The sequence below is a fragment of the Neopsephotus bourkii genome, unplaced genomic scaffold, assembly GCF_033783945.1.
Source record: "Neopsephotus bourkii isolate Nb327-2 ecotype Australia unplaced genomic scaffold, CSIRO-AGI_Nbou_v1 NB_1479, whole genome shotgun sequence".
NCBI classification, from domain to species: Eukaryota; Metazoa; Chordata; class Aves; order Psittaciformes; family Psittacidae; genus Neopsephotus; species Neopsephotus bourkii.
In genome coordinates, this window is record NW_026901955.1 from 167,130 (window position 1) to 190,836 (window position 23,707).

The 23,707-nt window shown below is 48.0% G+C and overlaps 1 protein-coding gene across 2 annotated transcripts in view; it reads left to right on the plus strand.

Annotated features, from left to right (window-relative positions):
* Positions 1 to 6,929: 6,929 nt before the first annotated feature.
* The window catches only part of KIAA1671 (KIAA1671 ortholog), a 46,344-nt gene continuing 29,566 nt past the window's right edge, over positions 6,930 to 23,707 (plus strand). Inside the window, exons 1-5 of one of the 2 annotated variants that reach the window (XM_061369212.1) lie at positions 6,930 to 7,064; positions 7,582 to 9,232; positions 10,344 to 10,437; positions 11,054 to 14,245; positions 15,041 to 15,151. In XM_061369212.1, the coding sequence (XP_061225196.1) occupies positions 7,635 to 9,232; positions 10,344 to 10,437; positions 11,054 to 14,245; positions 15,041 to 15,151 (4,995 nt within the window). In that variant the 5' untranslated portion in view covers positions 6,930 to 7,064; positions 7,582 to 7,634. Of the gene's footprint in view, positions 7,065 to 7,581; positions 9,233 to 10,343; positions 10,438 to 11,053; positions 14,246 to 15,040; positions 15,152 to 18,671; positions 18,836 to 23,707 lie in introns of those variants that run through there. The other variant, XM_061369214.1, reaches the window with a different exon arrangement.

A 23,707-nucleotide genomic window follows, 5' to 3' on the forward strand; every position in this document is an offset into this window, starting at 1 on the left:
AGTGTCAGTGTCCCTGGAATTATCACCAGTGTCTTGGGAGGAAACTGGCCCAGTGATACCACTGCTGCCTGTAAAGCATTTGCAGCAGCTGGTAGCTCTGATGGCAGCGAGCACAGTGGCAAACCAGAGACGCCAGCAGTGATGATACCTGTGTCCTGTCAGCTCTGGGACTTGGAACAATGTCCTGTGCTTCCCTTACTGCCAGGAGGACAATAAGTACAGGCACTTACAGTAAATACTGCCTGGTGTGGGTGGTCTCTGAGCTCCATTGACTGTTGAAACCTGGTACTGAACATGGCATTCTGGAGGGGGGTCTCTTGAGTGGAGGGAGGCCAAAGGTTGTTTTCCATCCTGTATTTCTGCCTGTGCTGCAGGCAGCTGGCTTCTCCATCACTTGCTCTCCTTGAGCCATGTCCATGGAGTGCCTGCCAAATGGGAGCATTCCCATCCAGAGCAGGAGCCTGTAGGGAAAACACAGCCCTGCCTCACCTGAGGGCTTCCTGCCTAGAAAGGGATGCTCAGAAGTGCTGCCTGCTCGAGGGCAGAGGGGTTGGTGGCTTCTCCATGGCTTCCTGAAACAACAGCAAACCAAATTCACCTCTTCTAAAGCAAGGTCATGGAGACCACACACTCAAAGGAGGTATAAATAAATCAGCATGTGATTAATTTAATTGTATTTGGGATGTACAGCATAGGAGAATGAAGAGGACACAACCAGGGATTTAACCCCTTTCCTTTAGAATCTTATGTGAAGGAAAACTGAATTCTAATCAAAATGTGAAGCTGTGGCTGCTCCATCCCTGGCAGTGCTCAAAGCCGGGTTGGACACAGGGGCTTGGAGCAAGATGCTCCAGTGGAAGGGGTCCCTGCCTGTGGCAGGGGTTGGAGCTGGATGAGCTTTAAGCTCCCTCCCAACCCAAACCAGTCTGGGGTTCTATGCAGCTGTGTTTTAAATGCAGTTAAGAGCTCCCTGCAGCAAGAGGACTGCGTTGTTCCTGCACATTAACCAGGAGGAAGCTTTATAATGGTTCTGAAAAGGGCTGAGGAGAAACTTGCCAGCTTGCAGATGAAGGAATCCACCCTGTGCTGTGTCAGGGGCACAGCCCTGGTGACCTTTGGGAGCTGCAGATAGGGCAGGGTTCTGCCTGAAACAACTGAACATCGGCCTCCAAGGGACTTGGCTTGACCTCTTTATGTTTTCAATTCCATAGCCAGTTCTCCTTGCTTGTATCCAAGCCCAGTCATTAATGCTTCACCTGTGAAGGCATGTGCTGGAGCTGGCCCGGGAATGTCTTCTTTTCATGCTAAACTGCATTTAATGGGGGGAAGTTATTGGCAAGGTCTTGTTTGTGGGCGAAGCACATTTACAAGGGTGAAACCTGAAAGAATCTTACCAGGAGCTGGAGCTGACCACAAAGCAAATGTTGGATGACACAAGCAAACAAACCAGCGCTTTCTGAGGCTTCCTGGGAATACCGACCTCCTGCACAACCACTCCTCAGCCTTGCCCAGTAATCCACATTGTTCATGCTGAGTGTCCTCTCTGCTGCCATAAATCAAGGTTTTGCTTTTGTTCCCTAGTTCCAACTGCCAAAAGAATTGGACTTTCTGAAGATACCCCCCCACTGGTGAGCCCATGGGATCCCTCGTGCAGAGGGCGAGCTGGCAAGGAAGGGTGACTCAGGAGGGTGAGGATGCACAGCAGCTGGTACCAAAAAGTGATGATTCACCAACACCTGAAAGCATTTCTCCTTTGGGTAGGGTTTGTTCTAGCTCGCTCTCATGAGACTTTCAAAGCAAATTAGACCCTCTGTGAGACTTGGAAGGGAGAAGAGTTTACTCTGAAGCTGTCAATAAGAGGGTTGTGGAGAATGGAGTTATGGAAGAATGAGGAGTAATGAGGTAGTTGTGCAGCTCAGGAAATGCCTAACGTGCTCTGTCAGTCCGTGTGCTGTTGATGGGTCCCTCTCCTGAGGAGAACGCACTGGCAGTGGGGTATGAAGAGGAAACACCCAAACCAGCAGTCTGGCTTTGACAAAGCTGATCTTCACAGAGAGGTATTTGCCTTTGGTTGTCTTAGAACAGTTGTAGCTGTCCCCAGAAGACTGCAGAAAGCTTTGGAGGTCTTGCGTGTTTTCAGCTCTGAGAACTGATGGTAAATGGGATAGCCATGCAGGGGAAAGTGTGGTCACCGCTGGTGTTTGGAGGGATCTCCTTTTGCTGGGAAGGATCCCACATTCTTCCTTTAAAACCATTTGGCACTGCAGAGGAGAAGAGTCTCCTGTTGGTGGGGGGCACCATGCCTGGCTGTGCGGAGGGTGGAAGCTGGGATGGGTGAGTGGGAGCACAGAACAGAGGCTGATAGTCCAGAAGGGCTGACATTCAGAAGCTGTTTCCTGAGCACAACTGGAGTCAAACCCCTCTAGTTCCAGCTCTGCTCCACTGTGCTGCCTCTTCCAAGCAGTGTGGGCACACTGCTGGGCAAAGGCCCAGGGATGCTCCTGCTTGCTCATTCCTGTCGGTGAATCCTGTCTGGTTACTTCTGTCCATGACACACAGGCACTGTGACAGCTCTGCAGGGCTGGCAGCTATGGAAATGGGTCATTACCTGTCATTTTGTCACAAATCCTTCCCCTCCAGACCCATCTTTGTCTCACAGACTCCAGGAAGTTTGGAGCATGAGATGACTCCCTGTGCTCCCCAGCCCTCACACTGTGTTCCCTCTTGGTTACAGACAGTTGCATCTTGCTGTTGAATCCTATTTTAACATAAACTAATGTGTGTTCCTGAATGAATGTCTCTATTGTCCTGCTACACCAGGAATGCAGTCTCAGATTTATGTTGTCTGTTCCATGGACACGCCAGCTTACCGAACATCCCATTTTTGCCTTGCTGTAAATGTTATTGCCTCTGTGGGGCCAGTTTGAATTATTGCAGCTACTGGCTTGTAGTGCTTTATAATTTGTTCCCCTTTTAACTGCATTACCCTTGTAACACGGGTATTGATATACAAGGTGTAAAGTTTTCACTTGGGTAGCAGCACATGATGTGGAAAATACTCCTGTTCTTCAGTGCATGCCTGGATGTCGGTGCAGCTCTAAGGAGTGATGGTCGTTATGCAATTGTCCTGGCAATAGCAATTAGAGCTTTACAAGTGCTTGTAAATGCTGCTATTTATAGGATGGGCACTTTGTTTAACCAAAGGGTAATCTTTCTCTGCAGAGGGAGAAATGTCAGAGCAGAGTGGTTCATCCTTGAGATGGGACTGGACTGCAGTGTACAAAGGAACAGCACTTTGGCCTTAGAATACTAAAATAGAGGCTTCAAACAGGCTTGTACCTGGGGAATGGGGAAGATTGTAACTTGGAATATTTGGAGTGTTAGTATTAAAGATGTATGGGGCTTTGCAGGTCATAGCATATCTCAGTTCTCAACCTGCTACTATCGAGTATTGAGAAGCAGAAGCAGCACCTTGTTCTGCTGACCTGCACTGTGAATCTGGGAAAGGGGAATTGAAACGTGTTGTGTTTCCTGCTCTTCCTTTCTGAACCAGTTTGTCCAGGGATAGTTGTAGAACTTCGAGCCAGAATGACAGTACTTTTGTTAATCTTTCCTCTTCAATACAACTGATCCCACGTCAGGGAATGACAGTGCTAATAATGGGAATCAGCCTTACATCCAAGAACAGAAAAAACCCTTTTTTACTGAATTAGTTGCATTATCTGCTTGGTGATAAAAGTTTCAGGAAAGGGATTTTTCTCCTCTGTGTTACTTTGGTTGCACTGTGTACGTTGTGTGTTCTTGGTGGAATTCACACACATGGTGAAGTTACTCCCCTCTTCCTACGTGCCCAGCAAGTGATTGGATTTAGCAAGAATTAACGGAGGGATCCTATCAGCAGCAATCCAAGTGCAGGAGGAAGCAGCAGGAGGACGATTGCTCAGGAGAACCGATGTGACCTGCTGTGCACTGATGCCAAAACGTGGTCAGTGAGGAGAGCAAGGGGGAAAATGGGAAAAGGAAAGAATTCTTTATATGAAGACTGAAACATTTCGGACACAGGAGGAGCCTCTTGTAGAAGGCAGGAAGTAAATCGTGGGTTGCTGTGTGCCTCCTCCTTGCATTTGATTTCAGTGGTGCCTGTGGCCTCCTGTCCCAGGGAAAACCTGTGGGACAGATGAGCGTACCCTGGCAGAGCTGGGGATTCGGGATATCGTGCATGTGCAAATAGGGATTTGCACCCTGACTTCTTTAACACTGGCAGCAGATTTGCTGGGGAAGTTGTGTCCAAAGAAGGAAAATCCTTTGTTTGGTGGTTGTCTGCTGGAGTATTCTTAGTGTAAACAGGGATAGTCCCCCTTGAGCTGCGCTGTTGGGTTGCTTTCAGTTTTATTACCGGATTTGGGAGGTTTATTGTTTAGGGGGTTTTGGATATTTTCTCTGTGGGATTTTTATGCTTCCCATCCTTAGGAAAGACAGACGGATAGCTCAGGGACAGCTCATGGGGTATTTTGCTTTGTGTCATTTAAAACACTCTGATTTCGGGACAAGGAAGTTGGTGATAACCACGTGGTTCGTGGTGCAGAAATGACCTGCAGGCTGCTGCTCCTCTTGGCCTAATAGGCTTAAAGGAATTACCAGTGAGGTAAATACCAGGTCCGTGCTGGTGGTGGGCAGGGCAGCGCGATGCAAAAGGGTGTGTTTGGGGTAAAGCACTTCCCATAGGATTTTAGCGAAAGCAGCACTGCAAAGGGAGCAGTCCATGCTGGGTTTTGATGAGGAATGGGTATCATTGTTTAATTGGATTGTTTAATTAAAACCCAGGCAGCACCTCACGACATTAAGTCTGGTTCAGCTTGGAGCGGTGTTGGCATGCACATCCCTGTAACACCCTGTCCTGGTTCAGCTTGGCCCAGGGGAATGAATCCTGGCTGCGGGAGTTGTGGGGAGGAGCAGGGGGAAGAGCCAGGCCTGCACAGGCTGTTCTGGTCCTTATCAGCAGGGGGAATTGCAGGAGTGGTTTTGGTGCTGTTGATAATTTCATTTGTGCATCCAGGGTGTGCTATGGAACAGCTGAGGGGAGTGAGACCGGAGCTTAGGGAGCACGAAGGAAAACAGTACCCACAAAGGGGGACATCGTGGCTTGGGGGCTTTGCTGGATGGAGCTGGGATGTATGGAGGATGAGCACGGGACTTTGCTAGGTCATGGATCCTGGAAAGCTGTAGTATAGTAAAACTAAGGTACAAATACCATCGGAATGGGTAAGCTGGTTGGGGAATGTTGGCTGGAGACAGCAGTTGTACACTGTTAGCAGGGATTATGTCCTGCGTCGTATTCTCGCTGCCAGCGAGCGCTGCCTTGCGTCCTGTTGAGGATCAAGTTTTATCCCATTTAAGAAGCTCTGTGCCCCCTTCTTCCTTTCCAAAGGAAAAGAGCTCCAGGATGAGAGGAGCCAGCATGTTCTCGAGTACTGCAAGGCAGATGCTGGGTTTGCAGCTTAATTTTTGCCCTGTGGTATTTCCTGTTGGCATTGCCCTCATTGCAGCAAGTTTCACTGTTTTAGAGCACGAGTCTGCTCATAAAACCTTTGCATCCCTGGAATGTGAGGGTGTATTAATCAGATTTTAATGGTGTTTCTCAGAATAAGGAGTGGGTGAGCAGGAAGACCTCATTCAGATCTGTGAGACTGGGGAAGGGACGGCTTGATGCTGATAAGCTGATTGGGTTAGAGCCTGTTTTGGGAAGGAGAGGTCATGGGCTCTGCAGGGGCTAGAACAGGGTGTCAGAGGCTGAGACACAATTCCAAGAGGATTGGGAGATGAAAGGCACCAGGCAAGGTGAGCGCACAGTCTGCCCCAGAGGGGAAGGCACGAGTGCAAGGGCTCAAAATAAATCCCTGCAATCTATGTGCCAGTGTGGTGTCAGGCTGCTCGAGGGAAGCTGAAGGTGAAATAACCCTTTTCCAGAGGGCAGGCTCGGGAAGGCAATGGGCTCTGTTGGGCTTTGTGCCTTTTAGGTTAATATTCACATGCAAGGGGCTGCATATTCAGTGGAATCTGCAAAGAGGCGTTTTGGTAGGGGTTTAAGTACACACCATCATAGATGAGGCGAGAGGAGTCCAGAGGCTGCCCAAAAGTAGGCAAGAGGGTGGCAACACAAAACTGAGCCCCTCAGTGAAAGACTGAAATACAGGATGAATTGCCTCAAAATTGAGAGAATGGCAGCTTTTAAAGGGTAAAAAGTTAAGCATCTAACCTCACACAGCCACCAGCATCTGCTACAGAGCTTAACTATGCTTCTTACTAGGGCAAATTCAGGTTACTTCTTGTTGCTGAAATGGTAATTACTCTGCTTTGCCCTCATCTCTGCACTGAGAATATAATTAAAGCCAAAGCTGCTCTGCCTTTGTGGTGAGAGCCTGGAAAAACTGCTTTGTCATGGCAAAAGTCATATTTGGCTGGAAAAGCAGGCTCTTGAAGGTCAGCTGCTCAGGTGGCACTTCCCTGCTGCTGCCTGGGAAAGGAGATTTACAATAGAAAGGGAATGGCAGTAATTGAGATGATGGCAATGCAGAGCTGGTGTTTAACCGGTGACTGGCAGCACTTGAACGTGCAGACTGTACTTGAGATGCAGTTTTACCTGTGCTCGGACTGGGTCTGCGTTGTGCACGCCAAGGCAGGCCTCTCAGTCTGACCTTTCAGGCTGTAGGTGACAACTTGTGTTGATTCTTTAATAACCCCATTTATTATTATTTGCTACGTGTAGTTAACTTTATTTGCTGTATGTAGTTAAATGAGGTGGGTTTATGCTCCCACATGGGAGCCAGCTCTTTTCCCTTCAAACGCTCGGGGTTTTTGTCTCATGATGTTACCTGTGTGCATGTGGGTCTCTGCCACCCTGGAGTCTGAAGCTCTTTCTTTGTGTGCAGGAGAGGCCTGAGCAGTGCTGCTGCAGTGATCCCTTCCCCTGCTCTTAATGTCATCTTGGGCACCGGGACCCTGCTCTCACTATGAGGAGTGAATCCGGTTGTATGGATTGGTTCCATCAGAAAATGCAGATTATGGTAAGTGGCAGCAAAGCTTCTGGAGATGCATTTATTCCATTGTTTAACTCTAGGCCTTAGCTAACAGGTAACAAATGACACTTCCAGACACACCAACCTTGCTGGCTTTGTTAACTGCAGGTACATCCTCAATGCAGCTGAGCAGCTATTTGTGTTTTCAGAAGGAGTTGATGTTTGCATGGCAACACTGAGATGTTTGCTTTGAAAAGGAAATCTGTTCCTTTATTTTTAAGCATCTCAACCCTTAAAACTTACTACTGGGAACTCTGTGCAGAGCTCTTGTAGGCTTTGTGATGTATTCTTTGGTTGTTAGCTCTGATCAGTGAATAATGGTATTGCTGTTTCTCTAGGGGAGGAGGAGCAGGATGTCTGTCCTTGTGATACACTCTGTAAGCAGCGTATCTGAAAGGCACCTTAATTTGAGTTTAGCTGCTGCATGAATTTAAATGGGAATGATGTTATTTGATATTCATGCTGACTCCACATCAATACTTGCATTTCCTTTCTTGTTTCGCAGGTCCTTTTTCCTTGTTGGATTTTCTCAGTTCTGTTGAATGTGTAATTACAACTATGGCAACAAGAGTAGAAATAAATTCAACTTTGGCGTCTTTGACGACAGTGCCTGACTTAAGTGAGATCAGAAAGGAGGATAAATCACAGCGTGTGTATGTAAGTGTGCTTTCAGATGCAACTGGCAAGGCAAAGGAGGCTTCAGCATCACTGACTCTGGAAGAGAAGAGCAAGTTTGGGAGCACTTTGAGATCTGCAACGATGCCGTCGCTGGGATCACGGCCACGGCTCTTCCCAAAGCCCTTTTCTAAAGAGAAATCTTCAGATACTTTTGCAAATGTAAAGCCACCCATTCCAGCTTTCAGATCAAGTAGTCTTGTTAGAAAGGCCCCTGAAGAAACGTCATCTGCTAAGGTACTGAGTGGAAACGTTCCTCCGTTAGTAGATCAGAAAGCAATAGAGGATGAAAGTAAGGCTGGCAGCGAAGTGGTCACAAACATGACCTTCTACACTGGCCCCAGCGCAAATACTGTCATTCTCTTCGAGGCAGCAGGCACAGAGCAAGCAAAGGTGAGCCTGGCCCAGGAAAAAAGGGCTGCTGGTGACCACCGAGTATTTACTACTATGCAAACAAAAGAGCTGCAGTGCAATGCAAAGCTGGAGAAACCATCAGAGATGTGCAGGAGTCCTGAAGGGTCTCTCCACAGGCAGATAGTGCTTTCCTCCAGTGTCAGACCAGTTTCTTGGAACTCTCTCAAAACTGGTGAAAAACAAGATGCTTCTGAAGTCCATCCAGTGGAGAAGCCCAGTGATGGTGCAAATAGCAGCAGCAGAAAAGCTGATGTCTCCATTGATGTGCAGCAAAGGCCAAAACAAAGACCGGTATCTGCTATTTTCCTGGAATCGTTACGGGATCAAAAGCATCGCACTGTGGAAGCTGCTGAGGAGACATCTCCTACAAAGAAATCCTGGGCTACAAAACCCAGGCCTTTGTCCATGGACCTGACAGCGAAGTTTGAACAGAAGGATCTTTCTCCTTGCACAAAGACTTGTTCATCTCATGACAGCAAGGAGAACGCGTTGATGACATCTTTTACTGACGTGGGCTCTCTTGATCAGGCTGAAATGAGGCCGAAACCTGAAGAAACTGACTTTAATAAAGGCACTTCTTCCAAACCAACTCTGAAGTGCAGTAGTCAGGACATTGGTGTTCTAGATAATGGAAAATACATCTGGGAGACAAAGCTTAAACCTAAAAGTGAACAAATTGAGACAAAACCAGAACTAATGAGTAACTTGCAGGGTTCGGAAAGGAGCCATGAAAGCCTGTGTGAAAGCAGAACTGGTAGGGGGGTGAAGAGACTGGATCAGAAGGATGTGTGTATGACTCCAGGCTCCGAAAGCCCTGCAGCTTCCTCAGAAACAGAGAACGCCATTGTAAGAGGTAGCGTTAAAAAACACATTAGTTTGTTCACTCCCGAAACTCCCAGTATCCCAGTGGATCCAGAGCCGCTCCCATCAGCGGCTGAGAAGGAGAGCAGAAGTGTGAGCATCCAGCAGAGAATCAAAGAGCTGACGACAGACACGGCCGAGGCCAAGGCAGGGAACCCACACAGGTCACTGCCGGCGCGACCACGTTCTGCAGACTTCACCAAGTTGTGAGTTCAGAGCAGTTCTGTTTCATCCTCCTAAGTCCCCCTCATTCAGTCAAACTTGCGCCCTCAGTACAGGAAAACTGGTCTTTCTGGTCCCACTAACTGTAGCTCTTCTTTATACTGTTACTCTTGAGCCCTTTCCCACCTTTTTCTATCCAAAAAGTAGGAAATGTAATGAAATAGACCCCATCAATAGCTGCAAAGAACAGCAGAAGTAATGCTGTCAGCTTTGTGGCCTCTGCCTGTTGCTGTAACTCTATATTAAAATCTCCTGCATTCTGGAATCTCGAGGTGAGAGCACTGTAGCCTGCAAGCTGCAGTATCTGTTAGAAGGCAGAAGGATGGTTCCCATGTCTCTGCCAGCAGTACAGAGTATCGGGTTTTCAGCCAGACAGGAATCTTATTTTGCTGTCATATTAAAACCTGAAGATCGATGATGTCTCTGCTGCCTGAGCTGTGGCCCTGAGCAGTGCCATTAGGGTAATATGAGATCTGCTATTTTTATACACCCAACCAAAGGAGCAAAAATCCTGTCCAGTACAAAGAGCTTTAGTCCAAGATAGATGTATTCTCTCAGTGCCAAGTTGGGTAACTGGGGCCAGCAGGAGAGGGAGGGGATTCTCCCCCCTCTGCTCTGATCTGGCGAGACCCCCCCCCCCCCCACTATCCTACATCCATGCTCATGATTATCATGACGGGGAGGACAGAAAAGTGATGGGTGTAGGTTGTATAAGGGAGATGTGCTTCATGTGATGAGCACAGTGGGTGTTTTTCAGCAGCATCTGCTTTGTGAACCTTGGTCTTTCAACATTGGGATCAAAATAAAGGTATTTACCTGAGGCATAAGAGTATTGGTATCATATCCAGTGTGCCTCATTATCTCTAAATCTTACACTATACAGTCAGCTGCATAACCAACCATTTTGGGGAAACACCAATCCTTTGGTCTAGCCACGATGAAAGCACTACACACCGTTGCTGACTGTGAAATGCTGATGTTTCTCCTTTAAGAAATACAATTTATTGGCTAACTTCTATCAATCTGCTTTGGTGCAAGTGTATTTGTTAAGTGACTCGCTGGAGTAAAGGAAGTAACAGAAATCTCTTGGTTTAGGTTTTCAAGTCCGATCTCAAGCAGGGAAGCAAAGCCCGAGAAGCCTGCTGAAATGAGAAATGACTCCATGGGTGAAACACCAGAAACCCCAAAGGTAAGAAAGTGGCACCAGGCCAGTGTGCTCTCCAGCTGGGGGTGCATTGGTTTGGAAGGCAGAGAGCACTGTCCTGTGGGTCTTTATCAATCAGTGACTTGAAAATGGGTATTGAGAGTATTAAGGATGACATAATCCTAATAGGTTTACTTGTGTGAGTCTATCTTTAGGACACGCTGATCAAGTAGGGAAGTCTTCAGTGCTGAGTGGATCTGTGGTAGCTGGGGTTATGAACCTTCTCAAGTTTTGTACTATTTTGGCATGTGTTGTCTTCTCTGGGGTTTGTGGGTATAAATTGACCACATATTAAACTGTCTTGTGGAGTCTGTGTTCAGGAGCTCAGTCCTGCATCTCTGGTACCAACACATCTTTCCTTTTTTGCATTGAAAGGAAAAATCAAGCTGTGGGATAATTCTGCTACAATCAGGATTTAGGAGATGGAGCTACACATTTGCTTAGTTACCTTGGTCTGAGTGGATTCTGTGTTCAGAGAACATGGATGTGTTTAACATAACCAGACCATGTTGCACAGAGTAGGTGCAAGTAAGCTTTATAGTAAGCTTTATTACATGCATTTTCAATGCACTCTCCTAACTGTTGGATTTTCCTGTTCCAGAGCAAAGAGATCAAGCTTGGGCATGGCACTGATTGCACTGAGGCACATGCTGCTGGGAGCCCTTGGAAACCCCGGCAGGTAGTGAAGATAACACATAAAGCTGCGGAGCTGGAGAGGAGCAGGAGCTTCCTTGGAGACAGTCAGCGTTCTCCCCAGCAAAGCGACAGCTCTGTCTCCTTCACAAGCAGCTTGGAAAGGAAACTAAATCCAAGCACACCTCTGGAAAAGACCTACATTAAAACTGTCCGTGCCACCATGTTTGACCATCACGTCCAGAGGCATAACATTGCTGCTGATCACCCTGGAGCTGATGCTGCTCTGAAAGGGAATGAGGAGCCTGAGGCAAAGCACAGTGTGGTGACTTCAGGGCACAGCAGACGCTCATGGATGGGAGAAGCAGAGGAAACCACTGCTGTAAAGAAGGAGTATCAGAAGCAGCCTGATCTATCAAAACATATAGCAGGTGGAGAGAAAAGTGGAAAACCAGCTTGTTCAAGTGAAGACAAGAAAATGACTTCAGGAATTCTCTTAGAAAAATCTTTGGTTGAGAAAAGTGAAAAGCTGGCTCCTAAAACTGCAGAGGGCTCTGTGATTTACCAGAGAATAGAGCCAAGATACGAAATCTTCCAGACCTGCGGTGAGAGAGCTCTTAGTGAAGCTGTTACAATGGCTCCAGAGAAAAAGGCCGTGACTCTCAGAACTAGAAAATCATCGGTGAAGGAGAATAAAACCGATGAGGATGTTCCACACACCGGCCAGTTGGTTAGGACGAGTAGTAAAACTCTCTACTTGAAAGAAGATAGTGTTATTTCAGAAGCTAGAGACACAAAGGTGTTTGCAAGCAAGGCTGCTTTGAGAGAACCCACTGAGTGCACTTTACCTGAACAGAAAAAAGATTCTGATAAGACTGGTCCAGTATTGACAGCTGAGAAAATGCCCTATTCTACAAACAAAAGTAGGTGTTTGGGAATGAATGAAGAAGCAAACAAGCTACATTCTGGAATTCAAAATGATAAGAGTGAGGCCTCTTCCTTGGATAGAACAGAGAGGTCTAATGTGATGAAATCCTCTTCTGAGAAAAGGAGTTTTAGACCAGGAGGGACAGACAGCTATGAATTCAGAACCAACTTGGATTGGGAAGTTACTTCAACAAGTGTCAATAAACACAGGGCCCAGTCCTCTGTGCTTTCAGGTGGACAATTTAGTACATCACCCAGTAACCCCCAGCCTGATCCAACAGCACTAACCATTAACAAAGAGGAGCCCAGGGCTTTTGGTGTAAGGAAAAGTCTAGACATCAGTCGCAAAGATCAAGACTTCAGCTTAGATGGTCCAGCTCGTGAAAGCAGTGAAAAAACCAGAGCCACAGATCCAGAGGAGAAAGTCAGGAGAAGCAGAAGCAGCGTTTCTGACCTGAAGATTTCCGAGAGGTGGAGGAGGAGAACCCTGCCTCAGGATTCCATCAAGACAGAAGAAGTCATCTGGCTCACCCCTGAGAATATCAAGCGGCTGAGCAGGACAGATTTGCTGCAGTTGGATGAAGGCTTGGTTAAAAAGAGAAGCAAAAAAAGCAAAGAAGGGGTGGAAGGGGACGAGGCAAACCAAGCTGCTCTTGGCAGGCATGATGATGACTTGAAACACCAGAGTTCTCCTTTTGAGCCAAAGGCAACTTACTTTGCAGTGACCTACCAGGTCCCTGAGAACAAAAAAGAGAAAAGCCTCATTTGTGCTCCCAGTGCGAGTGAAACCAGAACAAGTTCTAGCTCAAGTGAGGGAGCAACAGTTAATTTGGACCCTGGTCTTCCTGCAAGGTCCAAACCTTCCTTGCAGCAACCAAATGCAAACGTGAGGAGTACAAACTGTAGAGAATCCTCACGAGAAGTGCATATTAACAGGGATTGGGGCAAAGATGACCACAAAGATGGTATGTTTTCCAAGAACATCGCATTTGGTAATATTCATGTATCTACAAAAGATCACCAACAGTACCATGAAAAAGGGCTGGATCGTTCTAAAGAGAAAATTATAGATGTTGATGCTTTCCTGTTAAAACAGGATCTGGAAAGTCCAGATCAAGCTGATCTCAAAGGTGGCAGAAGGAAAGCCTCCTCTTACCTTGAGCCCAGATCCCCCCTGCGTTTTGCACAGTTACCTAAAGAGAGTGAGCCAGCCCCCCAGACACGGAGTGAAAATCACTCTGATTTCTCTGGGAGGAAGGCTGAGGATGGTTACAGGTCCCACATCCTCGATATCGATGCGCTTATGGCAGAGTACAAAGATGACTCCGTGAAGGCCAGTAATGCTCAAGATAAGCTCTCTGAAGAGCAAAGTTCACTGAGTAGGGAGAAATCAAAGAACAAGAGAAATGAGTTGGATCGGGTGGCTTCTTCCTATAGCTGGAAAGAGTGGAAGGGATCAGGTCACTATTCTGTTAACAGCAAGCAAGGCGAGTGTGCAGAGGAGTACAACAGGCCAGAGAAACTAATTCTAACTGAAAAGAGCAAAGAGAAACAGGAATCCTATAGCCCTGAGCTGGATAAACCGAAGTCCAAAGACAGAAAGTTCCTTCCTCCTTACTGGGGAAATCCAAGCACCTTTAGTCCAGATAAGTTTGTGAACTCCCCTGTGGAGCTCACAAGGAAGAAAACGTTCATCGTTGATGAGGATGAAGATGTGAACTTCAGTTCCAGGAGTCAGAGTTCAAAACTGGTGATCGATAAGGTACAGCCCATCAGCGCCACTGGTACAGACCAAAGAGTGGAAGTGAATTTTGCTTCCAGGTTGTCCATGAAGGCAGATGATGGCCTCTTACAGAAGAAGTTGGTCACAAAAGAGCAGTCCCTGGAGGTGTCTCCAGAAGGTGATTGGAGCAAAAATGTAGCAAGGATCTCCATAGTGAGGAACAAAGACAGCGCAAATAAGACAGTGTGTGAGAACGACTCTTCCAATGTGAAAAGCAAAGCTGACTGGAAGAGCTATAGCTCTGGCTCAGGAAGTGCACCCTCGGATTTGAGACGGTCCTATTCGGAAAAGAGCCGCCAAGGAAAAGACAATCTGCTGCTGCTGCAGGAAGTGAGGGCAAGAAAGGATCTGCACCCATCCAGGCAGAGCTTCCCGCTGGAAGGAGCTGACAGTGGGTGGAAGCACAGGGTGGCTGCTCGGTCAGAGTCATTCTTCTATGAGGATAAAAAGGTATTACTTGGGGTATCCAGGTGTTCCTGGAGCTAACACTGGACGTGACAAGGAGCTTTTATTAGGTGTCAACACAGCGTTTCAGGATCAGCTGTGACCTGGCAGCAAGTGAGCAGGGCCATCCAGTAGAGTTCCTGTCCTCTGGGTTGTGTTACTTGAGGAATTTGTATTGTACTTCAGGACTAGATTCTTTCAAGTGTATAAATATTGATGTTTCCATGGAGAGCTTGAAAAAGCTTTGAAATGTGTGTGTGTTATTAATGCTAGGATGTTGAACTGTTAACTCTGCAGTTCTGTAATGATTTGAGTAGTTGGGGTTTACTTTGCAAGCCGTCAGCCTTGAGCTTGGAGTTCTTTTGGGGTTGTTTTTTGTTTTATCTTTTTTTTTCTGAAGGAAGCAAATTCATGGAATCCCAGAATCCCAGCCTGGTCTGTGGTGGAAGGGGCCTTAAAGCTCACCCAGCTCCAACCCCTGCCACGGGCAGGGACCCCTTCCACTGGAGCAGCTTGCTCCAAGCCCCTGTGTCCAACCTGGCCTTGAGCACTGCCAGGGATGGGGCAGCCACAGCTTCTCTGGGCACCCTGTGCCAGCGCCTCAGCACCCTCACAGGGAAGAGCTTCTGCCTAAGAGCTCAGCTCAGTCCAGTCTGTATTTTTACTGGATGAATGGCCCTCAGGTGTAGATGGACCTTCCCTGCTGATGCTGACTGGTGACACGTTGAACACTGATGCCTGTGGTGTTTTCTCATTTTGTGTTTTCAGCTTTGAACTTCCTCTGTTCTTTTCTTTACACAGGCTTTGAGGAGAGAGTGGAGCAAGCAGAGTTCAGATGGAACAGACTTCTCCCTGGTCTCTACCCAGAGAAGCCACCACAGCTTTTACAAGGAGAGAAGGGACAACGGGACGGTACGTGGCTGTGGGGAGGTTCTCTTGTGGGGGCTCTCAGCTTAGATCATGAAAGCTGAAACAGTGCACAGACAGAACCATGTCAGAGCCTGGAAAACAGCAGCTTCAGGTTTGTTCTGAGAGCAGCACACAACTATTTATGTGAAGGATCACAACTGACATTTTGGGTTGTCTGATTTGTCTTTTGGGAGCTGTTGGGTGGTGTTCTCCCATATCTCAGGAGAATGCCCTGACCTGAGCCCACAGTGGAATTTTCTGCTGGGAAATGGTGTCCTGTGTCCAGGTGGTGGGAAATACAAAGCAAAAACCTGGATCTTCCAAAAGTTGCGTGAATGAAATACATCAGAACTTTCTGTGGGAAGTAAAGGCCTTGAGGCCACAGCAGCAGCACAGAACGCTGCAGTTTTAAGAGGGATGTTGGTGCTGCCACTGCAGTCCTTCCTTACTGGAAGAACTTGTTTGGAAGCACTGCAAGTGCTGTGGGGCTTTTGTTGGTTTTGTTCTTAACCTTGTGCATGGGAACGGATTTGATACACTGGAGTAACACTGTAGTCACTTCAGGGTATCCTCTGTTGTAACCCCACACACGCGTCTTTGTTGCCTTCCAAAATCCGGGTGTCCCACGTCTTGTCCGAGCTCTTCCAATTGTGTGGAAAGGGGTGACTGAAGGGTGTTTCCAGCCTGACTGTCCCAAGGTCATCTGTCCTCTTGGTCTGCTGCACACTCGTGTGGTGACTGAGAGTATTGCTCCTTTCAGAGATGCTGGTTTTGTAGTTAAACAGCCCTTCCGCTGAGAGTAGACAAAAAGATAACAAAGGAGCTGAGTGAGTTCTGTCTCTTCTAATGAAGAAAAAGGAAACCTCTAAGTATGCTGTAAAAAGTTTCCTAATAGGAGTTCTGGAAACAGGCTTATAGTGTTCCAGTTCTAGGCTTAAAACTCCATGGAAGGTATCAAAAGGCTCATTTCTCCTTGTCCTTCCCATTCTCATCTGGAGCCTTCATCTTAGGGGGACCTGGGTTACTTACTAAGTTGGCAGTTATCATTTGATCCCTAAGAGTTGTTAAATGCCATCAGCTTATGGTGCAGATGTGTAAGATGATGTTGACAAGGTAGAATATGGGGGAGAAAAGTGCTGTCAGCAGTAGTGCTGGGATGGTTGAACTCTTTGGGTGCTGTGCTCTCATCAACATGGCTTATTCTCCACCTTGGTCATGAAGTGTGAGGTTACTCAGGGTAAACCTTTGACTTTGTCCGCCGTAGCCTGAAGCAAGAAAGGAAGCCTATGAGCACTGCTGAGGGAGAGCACTCAGTGTCCAGCGTCCACTGGAATTGCAATGCAGAGCCAGATCATGGTGTATTTGCTCTGCAGAGCACTGGTAGCAACAGGAGCAGCCAGGCCTTTGTGCGTGTAAAGTGGTTGGGAGGTGGAAAGCTCACCATACTCTCTTGTTCGCCAAAGCTCCACATGGGTATCACAGAAGATGATGTAAACCTGAACTGTTTCTTCTGGCAGCAGGGGTGAAACCTTTGTTGTCCTTTGGAGAAGTTCCTGGTGTGCAGCTGGCTGTGTGGTCGCTGTTGTGGTTGGGACGTTCCAATGCTTCCCTCTGGTGGAGAGACCCGTTGTGGTTGTGCTGGAGCTGGAGGCTGAGCTCCCTCCTGCACAGTGACTGCACCACGCTGTGCTGAACCAGCTGCGTTTCACAAGGTGTTTTCAAGGGTTGCCGTTGATAAATCAGGATTCCATCACAGCTGACACATCTTTAATTCCCTGCTGTTGGGTCACAAACCTCAGCTCCTGACTGAGTCATCAAGACTGATACGAGTCTTATGAGTTACAGTGAGGAAGGTGCTGCGCATCTTGGCCCCTCAGTAAAGTAACTGCACTTGTATTGGGCTGAAGGGGTTGTGCCTTCATCTGCAAAAAGAGCAGCTTTCATGCAACTATGAGTTACAACCAAAGTTGCTGCTTTGTGTGGTTCAAATGGAGCACTCTGCTACTAGAGCTGCTGTAGGCATGAATTACTGTGAAGCCTCTGGTTATACATTTAATGCATTTATTTAACTGTAGAATCCCAGCCTGGTTTGTGTTGAAAGGGACCTTAAAGCCCATCCAGCTCCAACCCCTGCCACGGGCAGGACCCCTTCCACTGGAGCAGCTTGCTCCAAGCCCCTGTGTCCAACCTGGCCTTGAGCACTGCCAGGGATGGGGCAGCCACAGCTTCTCTGGGCACCCTGTGCCAGCGCCTCAGCACCTTCACGGGGAAGAGCTTCTGCCTAAGAGCTCATCTCCGTCTGCCCTTGGGCAGGTTAAAGCCATTCCCCTTGTCCTGTTGTCCTTTGGTGGGGAAAATCTGGTATCCATATAAAGCTGTGGTGTGTGGGTGGAGGGGGATTTGTTTAAGGAAATCATGAGCTGACTCTTGGAAATATTTTGGAAGGGAGCTGCAAGGGAGGGGAGATAAATATTGCATAAACACGAGCAGATGAATTTGTATCTGGGCTCGGCACAGGTCAGCAGTCCCCAGGTCTGCCTGTGGTGGGCTCTCCTGCCCACTGGAAAGCACACCTTCTCATTCAGTACTGCAGCTTCACCCGTCCCGGTGCTGACTGAAAGCCATGTGTGGGAGAGTGGAAGAAGGTGGAAAGAACTGGTCAGCTCTGCAGGATCTTCCAGGTGCTGATTAGAAAGAATCCAGAATAGAAAGGACCCAGAATTCCAAGCAGAGGAGGCTGTGGTGTCCTGGAAGGGGGTTGTGTCCCATCCACGCTGTCCCTCACAGGGAAAGGCGAGAGCTGGAGAGGGAGCAGCCGTTGGGGTCCTTGCTGGACTGGCTCTGGCCACTTATCTTGCCTTTTCCCATGTAAAGCCAGACACGGGTCAGAAAAGCAGGAGGAGGGAGATGTGCTGCACTCTCCTTTCTGCTCTTCACAAAGTACCCGCCACCCTTCAGCCACTCAGTTCTGCTTCCTATTGCTAAAACCACCCCGGAGGAGGGAGGCTGGTGTTGGTTAGGGACTGGGTTTGCCCAGGCTTGCTTCCTTTTTTGGTAGTATTCACTTGCTGGGAGCATTCCAGTGCTGTGTAAAAAGTCACTTTGTTGTGTCTGTTTCTTCTGGTTCACAAACAACGTTTTCATATTCAAAGCAGGAGCTCTTTTCACATGTGGTTTTTGCTTTTCCGTCTACATTAACTGAAAATAAGGTCAGCTGGCAACCCCGACCATTAGCAGCATTTCATAACCCAGCCTGCCAGGCAGAGAGGGGGGAGAAGCTTCTCTTTGCCTGCAGATGAAGGGCTTTTTAGCACGAAACCCAAAGTACTATTATTAATTCCAGCCTAACACACTCGGGATTACGGAGAAGGGAGGGGTCGGAGCAGTTGGATGCTAAATAGCGAGTGGTGAAGTCACATGGTGCTGGGAGCTCAGCTACTGCTTATAAGTAGCCCCAGCATCTGTTAAAGGCACAGAGCTGAGCGTGGTGACGTGGGGCCGGGCAGCACACACCATTCCTACAGCATTCCTGCTGCTTCTCATCCCACCGCTCTGCCTTGAGCTTTGCTGGAGGCGGGGAGGAGCAGGAGCTGGGCTCTGCCCACCATGGTTCTGCGTGAACTTTAGCTGAGGAAGATGGAGTATTATTACTGTCCCCGTCTGCTGAAGCTGCTGCAGTACCTGTGGGTAAGAGTACTCTAGTTGTGCTGGCCAAGTTGGGTGTTTGTAGCTGTTTTCAGAGATCCTGAGGATGTTCACATGCAGCAGTGGCTTGACTTGGGAGTTTCGTTCTGATGTAGCTGGATAGTGACATGGAACTTGGGGGTTATTTTGGGTGAGAAAGGCTATTTTATCTTTAATACTCACTTAAAATGATGGGACTCTGAACTACTTGAATGTACCTCAGAAAACCCTCCTAGTAACTGGAATTTCTTCCTTGTTAATGTCTAACCATAGCAGTTGTAGCTTTGTATTACTGTGTGTTAGAAATAGGGAAAGGGGGAATGGCTTTAACCTGCCAGAGGGGAGACTGAGATGAGCTCTTAGGCAGAAGCTCTTCCCTGTGAGGGTGCTGAGGCGCTGGCACAGGGTGCCCAGAGAAGCTGTGGCTGCCCCATCCCTGGCAGTGCTCAAGGCCAGGTTGGACACAGGGTCTTGGAGCAAGCTGCTCCAGTGGCAGGGGTTGGAGCTGGAGGAGCTTTAAGGTCCCTTCAACCCAAACCATTCAGTGTGTTTGGAAGCTGGGCTCTAGCGAGTGCTGTTCCCAGAGGTGCTCCTTCCCCTGCTGTCTGTTCTTTGGGTCAAGCAGCAGCACCCCTGGTTCTGCAGGGTGTGATTTCACAGCTCTGTGTATTCAGTTTGGCTGTTCTGGGTCTCTCCTGTCTCAGGCAGCGCTTCCTCTCAAGCTCTTTCTGGCCGGTTGCTTGTGCAGGCTGGAGCCTCTGACGGGTCACTGTTGCCCAGGCATTGCTATTTGATATTTTCACATTCATAAAAGATGAATGTGATTGTAAAGCATTATGAATAGACTCTCTATTACTTTGAACCTAATTCCTTAATGTTTTAATTTCTTCTGTGCAAATCCACCATCAGTTTTCGTTTGCTTGTTGTGCTGTTCACACACTGTTAATCTCACGCTGTTTTCAGCTGTAAATCCGTGTAACCAGCACTGACACGCTAAACCCTTGAATGTTGGCTGTTTGCTGGCGTGTTTTGAAACTAGCAAAGAGCTGGATTTTACAATCCTTTCCTTGTGTGTGCTGCGAGCAGTCGTGAGCAAAGCTGGGGCTGCCAATGCAAAGTTTTTGCAGCTGGGAGAGCAAACAGTGCTCAGAGAAGCGGGTCTGTCCCTGCTGGAGGCTGTAGTGCTGCAACCCATGGAAGTCTGGGGCTGTTTCTGGTTTCATTTGGCTAAGTTTTCAAGAGGCAAGCTGTCTTTAAACTGTATATTATAGCATGACCATGATGTATCTGACTTCAGTGTGATGAGGGGGTGGATGTTCTCCCTGGGGTGAGAATGCTGAATGAGCTCTCCAAGTGCTTTTGCTTTCACATTATCTGGTGATTTTTCATAAGGCCAGGAAAAAACCCCAGCCTAACCCAAGCTGTTTGATGAGTGCAGAGCCTCACTGGGGTCATGTCTCACACTGGGCAGTTCTAGTCTCTAACAGGACAGGCGTGTTCTATTTTCTGTGTGTACAGCCTCTTTAGGGGCCTTGAGCGTTTCTTAGGGTGTTTTCTTTAGTGTCCACTCCTGGTATATTGTAGGAAAATACTGGAGGGACAATATGGTATTAAATATATATATATATATAAAAGAAATATAAAGGGAAAAGCACATTTGTGCCTTTAGCCGCTTTCTGTGGTGATGTTACAGCTGAAGGCTACTAAGGAGGTATCAATTCTCTCTTTTATCAGCAGTAACTAGAGAAGTTGGGGTTAGTTGTCAAGTGTTACTTAATCTGGCCTGGGGAGCTAAGATACTGTATTCATGAGATGGACATGCCTGAAGAAGCTGTGACTCTTAATTAAAAAGCATTATAATGAACGTGCATTTTAAAAGCCCTATTTTGAGTTCCCAGTAGGTTGCATTTCTCATGCTGTGTATCTGTGGTACTCCTGCACAGTGATGGAGCTGTTGGCCACCAGTGGCCACACTCAGTGCCAGCTATCTGCTCATTGTTTGGTGATTCCTCTCCTCATCTGCGGGTGGGATATGTAATGTTGTGATGTGGAGGGAAGTGTCAAAAGGAATCCTCAGTGTTTCTTGAGCACAGCATAGCTGTGCTCTGCCTGACCATGTGGGAAGTGGGGACTGCCCACCACGAAGCCTGTTTTGTTCAGTAGGTTGTGTTAGATGCAGGCAGAGTTCAGTCCCACGATGCAGCCAAGAGATCTCTTTTCAGTTGGAGTAATGAGGAGAGCAAGCTAATCAAACCTGGGTCACCTGCACCCATGATGAGACCTGCTGCAGCACTCTGAAGTACCGCAGCTCGCTTCAAGTCCGTGTGTAGCACTGACATGGGATAGCTGAGGAGGAGGTTCCTGACCCAGCACCTAGCGTCGGACTTTGTGATGGGTAAGGAGAGCTCCTGAGGACTCTGGCTGCGACTGTACCAGCTAGCAAAAGAAAGCACAGTAAAAGAGGAGGGTAGGAGTGCTGATGGGTCATTCAGATCACTGCAGAAGGCTTTGAGTGTTTAGGATGGCTGTTCCAGAATCCAGAAGTTCCTGGCTGGTGTGATTAGCACAGTCTGGGTTTGGCCGGGCTGCTTGGTGTTTCCTGGAGAGGGGGAAGAGCAGGACTCTTCAGTACCACTCAGTAAATTGTCTTCTTGTACTGTAAATGTGCTGCTTGTTGGGAGGATTCCTCAGCAACTGATGTTTCTTTGGCTCTGAGCATTCAGATTTGAGGAGCTGTGAGGTATAACCTGTGTGGCATATAAGTAAGATGTTACAGTGATGGGGAGAAGAAGGGTCTGGGCTGCCTCTTAGGTCTGTCTGCAGACTGTCTGTGGTTGGACCTGCCTTGGGATGGGTTTGAACCACACCACCATGGTTTGGCGTAGGCTGCTGGGGGTGTTCTGTTCCTTTTCCTGGGCAGCCCAGGGATGGCTGTTTTCCATCAACCGGTGTGAGCACTGATTCCTCTTGCTGCTTTTCCATCTGCCTGGAACCCACACTGGCTGGGCTGCTTTCAGGCATGTTTTAATTACAGAGCAGAGGTGTTGTTTGGACCCCTTTGGATACGTGTGAAGCCAGAGCACTGCTCACTGATCACCAACTGCACTGTGGTCGGCGGCTGACGTTCAGGCACTGAATCATAGCTCTGTGCTCCACGTCATCACTTCCTCCTCTGCTCTGCCGTGCACTTCCTCCTAGCTGAGCTCTTTCCGTCATCTTTAATTGGTTCATTATTGTAATTACATATCCAAGTGTCAGTCTTGCAGTGACCGTGTGCTATATTTATTCTGTTTGAGTGTTTTCCAGGGTACACGGGGTGTTCATCATCCCTTTTCCAGATGGTGAGGAGCTTTGCTGCAGCTGATAAAAGACATCCTTAGGTCTGACTTGCAGAAGAAGTCCTTTAAGTGCAGCTCAGTAGTCTGGTGTCCAACTGCCTGCATCAGTTCACGCCATGAGCTGGTCAGCATGCCAGGGTTGCACTGCGGGAAGGTGGTTTCCTGCTCCTCTGCAATGCCCTTTATCCAATAACCAGCTTTTTTGGCTTGCTTGTGGACACAGCCACTACTGGAGGGCCCTGGCAGTTCTGTCTGTAGCTATCTCAAAGTTGTGAGCAATTCTTGCTCTGTCCTAGGGTGTTTGTGGGATGCTGCAGCTTTGATGCTGTGTCTGAGGCTGCTATAGGAGCACTGTGATAAGCAGCGATCCATGTCACAGGTAGAACCAGGTAACATAAACCAGCTCGGTGAATGGAAGCCAGGCTTCAGTGGGGGCAGAGCTGGCAGGAGATAGGGAAGCTCTGGATCTCTTCCAGAATAGGTGCTGGAGGGAAGGAATTGGCTGACTGTGAACAGGCTGTGCTCACAGGAACTGTGCTGGGGCAGTTCTTAGTGCCTTGGTCAGGTAAGTGACTGAAGATGACTTGAAAACATCATAGGTGTGATCTAAGGGTGGCCTTGGCTCCCAGTTAACACAATGGAGGTGCAAAACCCTGTGGAAGTTCAGTGTCCTCCTCTTAGTAGCAGCGAATCTCTTGGGAGTCTTGCAGCTGTGTTACACACATAATACTGCGATACAGCTGGAATGGAAGTGGGTTGCTCAGTTTTGGCCTTACTGCTGTGGATGCTGGTGACGAGCATCCTGGTACACGGGTACCATTCCTGATGGGTTGTTTCATCCCAACCTGGCACTTGTCTTTGTTCAAACAGCAAAACAAATGCTGCATCCTGGAAGCATTCAATGGAAAATGGCATGTTTTAAACGAAACATTGCCCTGCAGCACTGTGATGGTTCGAAAAGACTTCCTTATTCTTTATGAGCAGTCATGAAACAGTAATTGCAAAATCAAAAAGAAATTGGGGCATTTCAGTAAGATGTGAAGTTTGTTTTGCCAAGGTTTTGTTGCAGCCTTTAAAGGGTGGTTTTGGTACCTCTTTATCAGGTGCCTCCAGAGGAAGTGGCAGTTCAGTAATAGCCGTGGCAGTCGCATGTCACTGCTGCAGCATTTCCAGGGGGATGGAGGGAAACCCTAATGGAGGATCTGTGTGCTGTGGGAATGGTTACCCCTGCTTGGAGGGAGGCAGGCACGTGCTGTGGGTGCTCTGTGGCTTTGCGGTTTCCTCTGGACAGCGTCTCTTCTGTTGCAGGTTTACCTCTGATGATGGGGCAGTTGTGTTTCAGGCACGTGCCTTTTCCTGGGCGCTTACAAATCCCTCACACCCAGGTAGTGTCTGAGGTGTAAATCTGCCTTTCAGGCAGGAAATGGAGCCCTGTTGCAGGGAGAAATCTGAAAAGATGTTTTCCTAATTCCTGGAAGCTGCTGTGGAAGAGGAATTCTAACTTGTGTCATAGCTAAGAGCAAGCAGAGAACAGAGG